Consider the following 12,247-nt stretch of genomic DNA (forward strand, 5'->3'; position numbering starts at 1 on the left):
TATCTCGATAAAAACTGACTTTTCGTAAAAGTACTAGGAGGCAAAAAAGTTTTTAAAATATGGTGTTTAATTAATGTTTAAAATATATGTAAATTAACTACAGACGACAGTCTGACATTTATAAAATTAATGTTAATTTTTGTGAAATATTTTGTCTCAAAAAATGCATTATTTCGACAGAAAAACTTTCAAGATCCTCCTACTATTATCACTATAATTTTCAGGTTAAAATAAAAACCAATAATAGGTAATACACAAATTTTATTTACACCGAAGGAAATAACATACAAACGAATAGGTATAATCCATGAACGTTATAAATAACATAAAGACAAATCTTTATAAAAAGTCTTTATTAACTTCGTTAAGTTCCCTTTTGAATTTTTTATCGGAACGATAACTCGATATAAATCCCGGTACGAAGTAGGTAAGTTCTTTTAGTGTAAGCTTTCTTGGGCACTCATATTTAAATAATATTAACCACCAAAACCAGTAATCTTATATTAACTACGAATAATTAATTATTTTCGAAATTTTCACATTCACTCCAATGCAAAACTAGCATCCATCTCTACGCCACCGCCGCCCTAGCGAGAACCCAAGCAAACAGGCAAAATCGTGTACACAAATTTCAAGGTCGTCCTATCTCGATTCCTCTCCTCTGTGTATCGACACTTCAATCAGTGGCGTAGCTAGGGTGGGGCGGAGGGGGCGGTCCGCCCCGGGTGTCATCCGCTCGAGGGTGACACCCAAGAGACCCGATCACAAAAAAATAAATCGTTAATTTGTAACTTTACCCACTTTACAATCAAAATACAATTCGATATTATTTTGTGAACACACGAAGCCGAGAAAAGTCGAGGTTAAAGAGGCATTTCTTTGATTTTTACCCGTTAAAAGGAAAAAAGCACTTAATCTAAGTAACGAAATTCTCAAGAATCTTGAAATTGGTGATTTAGATTATTATGAAGCGCTTTTCACAGGGATACGATAATGCAGCTCTTATAAGCGGCATACATATCTTGTTATCTTTTCTTTGGGAATGATGTTCTAAGAGAAATAAATTTTTGTCAAATTAAATTGGAAAGTAAAGGCATAACCGTTGATCAATCAGGGATCAAAAGAGCTGCACTTTATATTGAAGAAAAACGTGGTCATATTATATGAAATAATAGATTTTGCCAAGAAAAAATAAGAATACGACGACATTCCCACCAAAAAACGAATTCGACGTAAAAAATGAATGGATATAGACTTAGCTACCGATGCAGGACTCACACTGCTTCGAGCTGAACTTCAAAAGGATATGTTATACTCTTTTGCTGCATAGAATAAGCAAGAAAAGAAAACTTTTCCACACAGTGAAATTTAGAAAAACATCATACCTAGACGTCATACTGAGAAATAAAAAGTACCAATATGCTCAATTTACAGTGAAAGGAAATATCGTGGGATAGAGAGAACTAGGAAGAAAAACAAACTGTGGTACAAAAATCATTAAAATTGAAATGGGAATACGCTGGACATGTAGCTAAGAGCGATCTAAACAAATGGCACAGAACAATTCTAGCCTGGAGACCATACCAACACAAAAGACCCAGAGGCAGACCTCCTATGAGATGGACAGATGATATAAAACGAACTGCCGGGGAAAATGGCTACAAGTAGCGTACAACAAAAATCAATGGAAAGGAAGACTTAAAGAGGCATATTTTCAGATGTGGACGTGAATGGCTAGACGAAGAAGAAGAAGGAAGAAAAACACTATCGTGGCTCAAAAACATCCAACAATGGACGGGGCTAAATTTTGAACAGCTAATACTAACAGCTGAAAACCGAGAAGAGTTTTCAATAATTGTAGTAGCCAACCTTCATTGAGGAGAGGGTACTTTAAGAAGAAGGACTGTTTTGACCTATTCGATTTTGAAGTCGAAACCAAATCAAGGTCCATTCATGATGTGGCTGCATTCAGTGAACAGTTGAAATTAGCTGTTTTAACATTTTGTGACTTTACCCTGAAGAGGTATCAGAAGCAGACTTCTTGCTAGAAATACCAAGGCTCAGAAGACATTTACAAGCGGCCAATAATACAGCCTATATAATATGGTTAGCTGTAGACTTTTAAAATAAGCTGTAGACACTGTGGAATGGAATTTCATCGAATCTCTCCCAAACTTAATGCTCGCATTAAAATTATATACTTATAAACTTATAACCATGTGCTTATCGGTTGCTTCATGTGAGAGAAGTTTTAGTAAGCTAAAATTAATCAAGAATTACTTTCGAGCAACAATGGCGCAAACAAGGCTAAATAACCTCGGTTTATTATCTATAAATTCTTATTTTTTTCATTATTCAAAACATACGTGTATCAGATTTTCATTGATTTTAACAATCTTTATTTGTAGGATTTGGGGTGACACCATAGATTACCGCCCCGGGTGTCACCTATGCCACGCCACTGACGCCTCGACTAAATGCTATAATAAATACGCTACGAGGACTGTCTGTATCGGTTCGGACGTACCTAATGACAATTCACCTTAACAAACATACAAGGTGAATAAATATATGTACAATAAAATGTTTTAATAATACTCATCTTACTCCTGAGGAAGACAAATCCACACTGGCGAAGCGTCCATGTAACCATTGTTACCATTGGTAACAGTTAAAATTTGTAAATAAATATTTTATGACTACTATGAAATAATTCCATTTATATTTTTTAAAAATAGAAATATTTGTTAATAGTATCTACCTAATTCAGTAAAATAGCCAACTAGACGCACGAAAATATCAGCGAGTTTATGTAAAATCGGTTGCACGTTATTATAATACGCCCTTACCACAGTATAAAGAGGTTCCATATTTATTATACTGTGCCCTTACCGTGCGCCGCGCCGTTTACCACTTCTGTGAGTGGCAACGATAGTAGGATCTTTGACTGGATCGTCTCTGAAAATTTTGCGGGGTCGATGGCTCTGAAACCGCGTATTGGTGTTACCAAATTTTAATTTGGTGACGCTAGGTAGGGCCGGTGTCTATCGGGACAGAAAATACCGACCGTAAGAATATCAGACTTAATAAATACAATTTTAATTATTATTATAATTATAGGTAATAATTATAATTCCATTTATGAACTCTGTTATTCTTAGGGCCGGTATTTTCTCGATTAAACTCCGGTTAGTTAACCGTACCGGCCCTTTGGATTCAATTATTGCATAATATGCATTATTAATTATTAGTTTATAACTTGTAACTGTACTTGCTTATTATACAGATAATATATCTATACCTTTTTATCCTATATAAATCATATTAATCGATTTTAATTACTTGTGGAAATATATTAATTAACAACATTATTATAATATGACATATAATAATATTGATTATACAGTACATTGTAGTGTATAATCAATAAAATAAAAATTATTTAATATTTTAGGCTAAAAATGACAAATGAATGTACTGATTAGTATACTAATTATACAATTTGGATTTTTTAATAAAGTATAAAGGTGATATAATACATATTTTACCTAAAAACAACAAATATGTTTTTAGTTTGTAGATACTTTATATAATTTCTTAAATTTTTAATTTTTAAATTTTATTTCATCTATTTTTATAATAGACCTGGATCGCGCGTACCAAAAAAAAATTGATTAACAGCAAGCTGAAAATTCACGGTGTCTAGTCGAACAAACTTTGATGTATGGGAACACTGTATATATAAAAATATTTATAAAATACATTATATATAGATAATATATAATATATCTGGTATATATTTAATATCTGGTTTTGGTAACACTTTAGAAAAAGTCACGCGTTGCCACTGCAAATCCAAAGCCACAAAAATTATAATAAATATATTATTTACTAAAAACACTAATATATTCTTTTCACACCTTTTCTTGCACTGATATATTTATACATAACTAAAAAGATTTTTGCAACAAAACGCCATACTATGTGCGCATGCGCGCAGAATTATGAAATTTTACTCTCAATCGCGCCTAAAGAAGTATAACTTCAAAAATATCAAACAAAAAATGAATTAAACATATTATATGTTTATTCGCGAAAAGATGTCGATATAAATCACAAGCACGTAGTGAAAGTGATAACATTTCTTTGAGCGAATAAAAATGTTTAATTCACGAGGCGTTTATGTTTTTATTCCATTTTGATGAATTTTATTTCTTGGCCTTAATACTCCAGTAGTCTTACACTTAGCCTCAACATCTACAGAAGAAGCAACTTCTTTAGTATCGACTAATAAATCAGAAAACCCTTTGTCTGAACTTTTTAAAGAATTGGTTAGTATATTTAAACTTGATCAAACATGAGAAATGTCAAAATCTTTGGTTTGTAATATTTTACTTGAAATATTTACAGTACTTAAAATGTTATACCATAAAGTTAATAAGAAAATGAATTCGAGATTTTTAATCTGTTTTCTTAAACCGGTAGCTACATTTTCTGCATTATTATCAACTAATATCGTGTCGATTTCAAAACTTGTTTCGTTGAGAACTGTTTGGTGCAAACACATTCAACTGGTTTTTCACCAGTATGCAATTTCATATGGGTTAATAAATAATTCTTTGTTGAAAATTGTTTTGCGCAAATTTCACATTCAAATGGTTTTTATCAGTATGCCCTTTTATATTTGCCTTTAAATTACTCTTTGATCTAAATTGTGTGGCACAAATTTCATATTAAACTGATTTTAAATATAATTTTATTGAAAACTCTTTCCTGCAAATTTCACATTCAAATAACCCTTTGTTGAAAAGTGTTTGGTGCAAATTTCATTCAAATGGTTTTTCAGCAGTATGGCCTTTTAGATTTACCTTTAAATTACTCTTTGATTTAAATTGTTTGGTGCAAATTTCACATTCAAATGGTTTTTCACCAGTATGGACTTTTATATGTGTCTTTAAATTACTCTTTGATTTAAATTGTTTGGCGCAAATTTCACATTGAAATGGATTTTTAACCAGTGTGCACTCTCATATGCAATTCTAAAGATGATTTCCTTGAAAACTGTTTTGAACAAATTTGACATTCAAATGGTTTTTCACTAGTATGGCCTTTTATATGTACCTTTAAATTACTCTTTGATTTAAATTTTTTTGGCGCAAATTTCACATTAAACTAAACTTACGTGCATAGAAATCGGCCCACTTAAAAATTTGGTCATTTTTGATGTCTCATATTTCCTAAACCTGTTGGCCGATTTAAGTGATTTTTTGAACATGTTATAGCAATGTTGAACATGTTATAGCATTCTTTAGCAATACCACTACAATAATATTATTGCTAAACAGGTAAATTTTTATTGTATACTGGGTATACAAATCAAACTGTGTTTTTTTCTCAAAGTTCGCATCAGCCTGTGGCATATTCTAGCATTTATAAAATACTGAAATTAAAACCAAACTATATCCTCAGATTTTCTAAACATTCTGTTTTTTTGATTTATTCGTTTATGTTGGATGATAAAAAAGTTAGGTACTTTAACAACTAGACATGTTCTTCATCAATACACGGTCTTTCTAAATAAGTGCGACAAACTTTATGGGATAATTCTGTATGAAAAAATAATGACAGTTGGCTTTATAAACGTATGTCCGCAAATGTTTCGTTTCCTAGATACGGGATGTTGAATTTTTTCTTACAAACTGACGATTTATTTTATTGCTCTAAAACGGGTTGAGATATGCCAATGCAATTTGGTGGATTTTAAGACGTAGTTACTGCACATTTTTCGACATACAATTAAGAATTTAATATTCACCATTAGCGCGCATATGTGTAATATGACCGATCATATTACCTGTATGCACGCTAATGGTGAATATAAAATTCTGAATTTTATGTCAAAAAATCCGCAATAACTATCTCTTAAAACCTACCAAGAGGTAGAAGAAAACCTGAGGCTATAGTTGGGTTTTAATTTCAGTATTTTATAAATGCTAGAATATTCCACACTGTGATGCAAACTTTGAGAAAAAAACACAGTTTTATTGGTACACCCGGTATACAATGAAAATTTACCTGTTTAGCAACAATATTACTACAGTGGTATTGTTAAAGAATCAGGCTATAACATGTTCAAAAAATCACTTAAATCGGCCAACAGGTTTAGGAAATATGAGACATCAAAAATGACCAAATTTTTAAATGGGCCGATTTCTATGCACGTAAGTTTAGTTTTTCACCAGTATGCACTCTCATATGTGATTTTAAATATAAATTCGTTGAAAACGGTTTCTTGCAAATTTCGCATTCAAATGGTTTTTCACCAGTATGCAATTTCATATGGGTTAATAAATAATTCTTTGTTGAAAACTGTTTGGTGCAAATTTCACATTGAAATGGTTTTTCACCAGTGTGCACTCTCATATGCAATTTTAAAAATGGATTTCTTGAAAACTGTTTTAAACAAATTTGACATTCAAATGGTTTTTCATTAGTATGCCCTTTTATATGTACCTTTAAATTACTCTTTGATTTAAATTGTTTTGCGCAAATATCACATTCAACTGGTTTTTCACCAGTATGCACTCTCATATGCGATTTTAAAAGTGATTTCGTTGAAAACTGTTTGGTGCAACTTTCACATTCAAATGATTTTTCACCAGGATGAACTGTCATATGTGATTTTAGATTACCCCTTGTTGAAAATTGTTTGGTACAAATTTCACATTCAAATGGTTTTTCCCCAGTATGCACTCTTATATGCGCTTTTAAAAGTGATTTCGTTGAAAACTGCTTATCGCAAACTTCACATTCAAACTGGTTTTCACCAGTATGCACTGCCATATGCGATTTTAAAACGTATTTCGTTGAAAACTGTTTGGTGCAAATTTCACATTCAAATGGTTTTTCACCAGTATGCACTCCCACATGCGATTTTAAAAGTGGTTTCGTTGAAAATTGTTCGGTGAAAGTTTCACATTCAAATGATTTTTCACTAGGATGAACTGCCATATTATGTGTTTTTAAATTACCCTTTGTTGAAAATCGTTTGGTGCATATTTCACATTCAAATTGGTTTTCATCAGTATGCAATTTCATATGTGCTGTTAAATAATACTTTGTTGAAAACTGTTTGGTGCATATTTCGCATTCAGTTGGGTTTTGATCAGTATGCACTCGCTTATGTCTATTTAAAACTTGTTTCGTTGGAAACCGCTTTGCGCAAATTTCACATTCAAATGGTTTTTCACCCGTATGCAGTGTCATATGTGAATTTAAAATTTGTTTCGTTGTAAAATGCTTAGCGCAAATTTCACATTCAACTGGTTTTTCACCAGTATGCACTCTCATATGCGTAATTAAAACTTGTTTCGTTGAAAACTGCTTAGCGCAAACTTCACATTCGAACGGTTTTTCACCAGTATGCACTCTCAAATGTGATTTTAAATTACTCTTTCTTGAGAATTGTTTGGTGCAGATATCACATTCAAATAGTTTTTCACTAGTATGGACTGTCATATGCAATTTTAAAAATGGTTTCGTTGACAACTGTTTGGTGCTAATCTCGCATTCAGCTGGTTTTTGATCAGTATGCACTCTCATATGCTTATTTAAAACTTGTTTCGATGAAAACTGCTTAGCGCAAATTTCACATTCAAATGGTTTTTCACCACTATGCACTCTCATATGCGTATTTAAAATTTGTTTTGTTGAAAACTGCTTCGCGCAGATTTCACATTCAACTGGTTTTATACCAGTATGCACTCTCATATGCGATTTTAAATATAATTTCGTTGAAAACGGTTTCTTGCAAATTTCACATTCAAATGGTTTTTCACCAGTATGCAATTTCATATGGATTAATAAATAATTCTTTGTTGAAAAGTGTTTCTTACAAATTTCACATTCAAATGGTTTTTCACCAGTGTGCGCTCTCATATGCAATTTTAAAAATGGTTTCGTTGAAAACTTTTTGGTGCAAATTTCACATTCAAATGGTTTTTCATGAGTATGCACCGTCATATGCGATTTTAAAAGTGGTTTCTTTGAAAACCGTTTTGCGCAAATTTCACATTCAAATGGTTTTTCATCAGTATGGCCTTCTATATGTACTTTTAAATTACTCTTTGATGAAAATTTTTTGGCGCAAATTTCACATTCGACTGCTTTTGCACCAATATGAATTCTCATGTGTGATTTTAAATATACTTTCAAAGAAAACTCTTTCTTGCAAATTTTACATTCAAATGGTTTTTCACCAGTATGCAATTTCATATGCATTGATAAATAACTCTTTGTTGAAAAGTGTTTGGCGCAAATTTCACATTCAAAAGGTTTATCCCCAGTGTGTATCCTCATATGTACTTCTAAATGAGAATGGCTTGACAATGGTTTTTGGCAAATGATACATATAAAACTTTGTCCTTCAGTGTTCACGTTGGTAGTGGAAGTTGTACGTTGGTTCAAATTACTATCACTTCTATCATCATTTGTGAAGAGGTTACTGACATCAGTTTTCATATCTTTACAAGAGAGACCTAAAATTATAATACTCTATTAATAGTTATTTATGTGTTAAGAGTGAAAAGTGATACATTATTGCTTGAGAATAATGCGGTAATTACTCGAAAGCAATGTCACAATGTCGAAAACAATGTATCAAAATCAGAAAGCAAGAGTAAGAGTCGAAGGAGAACTGACAGAGGAAGTAAGTATACTTAGAGGAGTTCGACAAGGGTGCATACTTTCACCACTCTTATTCAACGTCTACAGTGAAGTGATATTTCAAGAAGCTTTACTGGATAATGTGGAAGGTATTTTGGTCAACGGAAATAGCATTAATAATATTAGATATGGGGACGATAAGGTCATAATTGCAAGTGACATGGAAGATCTACAGTACATAATACAACATGTATACAATGCAAATGAATCTCAAAAAAACGAAATCAATGATATTCTCAAAAAAAACACAAAATGTAGATAACCTGATCATCAATAATACAACGATCGAAAGAGTAACAACATATAAATATGTAGGAACGTGGCTAACCGAAGATGGAGATCAAACAAAAGAAATCAGATCTAGAATAGAAATGGCAAGAAACACGTTCATAAAATTGAAGAACTTACTTTGCAACCGTAACCTTAATCTAGAGATCCGCACAAGAATGCTACGTTGTTACGTTTTTTCTACTTTACTATACGGCATGGAAGCGTGGACAATAAAACAGTCTGAAATCAAAAAATTAAACTCCTTTGAGATGTGGTGCTACAGGAGAATCCACAGAATATCGTGGACTGAAAAAGTAACTAATATAGAGGTGTTACAAAGAATGAAGAAAGAATGTGAAGTCATAAAAACTGTTAAAATTGAAAGATTCAATATCTGGGTCATATAATGAGGGATGAGAAGTACGTATTACTTAGGTTAATTATGTAAGGGAAGATACAAGGGAAGAGAAACCCAGGACGACGCAAAATATCCTGGCTAAGAAATTTGAGAGAGTGGTTCGGTTGCAGCTCATTAGAATTATTCAGAAGTGCGGCCAATAAAATTAAAATAGCGATGATGATTTCCAACCTCCGATAGGGGAAGGAACCTGAAGAAGAATGTCACTTTATGTGGAATTAAATTTATTATTAAAATATTGCATATGCATGTGGAATTAAATTTCTGGTGCTGTTCCCTTAGCCCCCTGTATCAAAGGAATATGATTTCTTTTCCGAATCCGATGTTTTAAAGTATCATATAAATGCTATAATCGGATTTATATCTGATCTGGGCTTTCTGCTGGCCAGTATAATTTTTAAATTGAATCTCATCAAGGTAAGTCTTCACTATGCTAGCGACATAATGACGTGCTTTAACACCAATAAGTCATATCCAATATGGATTTTTAATGGCAAAACATGATTTCTTAAATTTTTTCAATGTACATATCAGTTGGCATTCGCCTAACCACCTCCACGTGTTCGGTGTGTCCTTTCAATGCAATACCGCTCCGTATCACTATGCCGCCACCACCAAAACTAACGCTATGTTTGAGGTTACAACTGACATACTCTTCGCCAACTCTTCTGTAGACGAAGTTTTGTAAATCTTGTTTCCATATGATGAACGCTATGCCAGATGTAACCTCATACAGAGTGTTAATTTTGGTGGTGGCGGCATAGTGTTATGAAGTGGTATTTCTTGGAAAGGAGATACCGAACTTGTGGAGGTGATTGGGTGAATGACACCCGATATCAGGGTTGGCATAGAATTTCCCCATCTTATAAAACCCAGTGGGTTTTTTTCGGGTTTTTTCAATTGATAAAAACCACTATTATTGGGTTTTTTGGAGTCTTTTCAAAAATAGCAAATTTTCAGTTAAATGAATACATATATTTATTTCTGAATAAAAACAAAAACTAGCATAAATACCATGAAGTAAGTAGTAGGTGAATACAAAACGAGAGAAACTGAAACTAAACTAATAAAACACTTATTTTAAACATGGTATATAGACAAATAAAAAAATAAACAAGTTTCTTGTTAAACAAAGCATCAGCAAAGCATATTAGTTATCAGGAAAATCAGAATCTGTATTTTTGTCACATTCCCAATTCCCATTCGTTATTCGTTAGACTCGGTCGAGGACGAGGACTCGGTTCTTAAATGAATATATATATTTTTACCAAGTTTGCAGCTCTATCGGCACCTAATCTGTTGCGAAGCTTAGTCCATATTAATCCATATGAAGAAAAAATGCGCTCAATAGATGCAGATGAAGCTGGACATGAGAACAAAGATAACATATAAATATAAAATTCATCTGGTATTTTATTTGTTTTTTTATTTTTTATTGATATCAGCTTCCACCATTTCTTTGTTGAGAATTTTTTGACAAGTTCTTCTTTGAAAAGTGTTGCGGGGAACATATCTGTATCCTTAATCTTGAATGATAAAATCACTGCCAAAAACTCATCAGAAAGATTCGATGCAACCCATTGTTCGACTGTTTCCTCTTCTTCCCCTGTAAGTCGTCTTCCCATGTATTTGCGATCCATAGTATTTGCAAAAAGGTGAAATTGTTGAATGGCAAAGTCATATCTCTTTTTTATTTATTGTCTGTATGCCTGTAACAAACCATGGTCGAGAGCATCTTTCCAAATTTCTACTGCATCAGAAATGTTTACAGAATCGCTTTGGAATCTGTCTAGAGCTTTCACAATAACGGCAAGTTATTTTTGCAAATACAGAGCCTCTCTATATATGGCGACATTATCTAATATTTTGGAGATATTTTTATCAAATTCTTGCTCCTTCTCTGTCCTAATTTCAACATATATGTGATAGTTGCTTATAAATGTTGCAAGACAGGCTTCATGTGATTTCCAACGGGTTTCATTGGGTAGCTGAGGCATTAGACCCTTTTTTTCTTTAAGCCACCCATGTGGTAAATGTTTATTTCTAAAATATTTATGGACCTCAATTATGTGCTTGGTAACTGTTTTGGGTGTAACATATGTTTCTAATAAATTCATTAAATGAGAGGAACACCCATATGTTAGTAAATTTGGATAAGTTTCCTTCAAAATGTCTTTCCTATTGACCATTTTTGCCTCATTATCGGTACATATAGCAAAAACATCTTTATTATAAGTTTCTTTAATATATTCAATATATTTTTTAGCTATTTCAGAACAATATAAAGCAGTTTTTTTTCATCAGAAGGCTCCACAGCATCAATCAATATACTATGTTCGCCAGTATGAATACTCATAGCAATTATAGGGTCATTCTTAATACTGGACCATCCATCCTGCATCATTGTGAAGCTAACGTCTTCAGCACTGAGTTCACTTTTCAGGGTTTCTTCTATTTCCTTATAAACTGTATCTAACAGCTCTCCTGATACTTTCTTGCGGCTATGTGGATCATATCCAGGTCTCAATGCGCAGATCATGTCCTTGAATAATTTGTTATCAGCAATATTGAATGCTATGTTACAGCCATAAAAAATTTGGCTATTTTAATATCCAATTTCTGCTTTTCACTTGCGGAAGTCTGCACAACAAAGCTTTCAATACCTAAAACAATTTACATAAAATTAATTATGTTTGTTACTTTTCTTGAAATTTCTTCTTATTATAGTAGACCAGACACAGGGTGAGTAGAAAATATATAGATATACAAATATACATCCTGTATATCCTGTCAAAGTTTGGGTTAGTTTGGGCATAGTCAGTAGCATAAACATAA

At 32.5% G+C, this 12,247-nt stretch overlaps 1 protein-coding gene across 2 annotated transcripts in view; it reads right to left on the minus strand.

The window, feature by feature from the left end:
• Nucleotides 1-244: 244 nt before the first annotated feature.
• The window catches only part of LOC114332464 (zinc finger protein 845-like), a 191,744-nt gene continuing 179,741 nt past the window's right edge, over nucleotides 245-12,247 (minus strand). For both annotated transcript variants that reach the window (XM_050662150.1, XM_050662151.1), the window contains one exon: nucleotides 245-8,537. In XM_050662150.1, the coding sequence (XP_050518107.1) occupies nucleotides 6,214-8,537 (2,324 nt within the window). In that variant the 3' untranslated portion in view covers nucleotides 245-6,213. The remainder of the gene's footprint in view (nucleotides 8,538-12,247) is intronic.

The sequence above is a fragment of the Diabrotica virgifera genome, chromosome 9, assembly GCF_917563875.1.
Source record: "Diabrotica virgifera virgifera chromosome 9, PGI_DIABVI_V3a".
Classification (NCBI taxonomy): Eukaryota; Metazoa; Arthropoda; class Insecta; order Coleoptera; family Chrysomelidae; genus Diabrotica; species Diabrotica virgifera.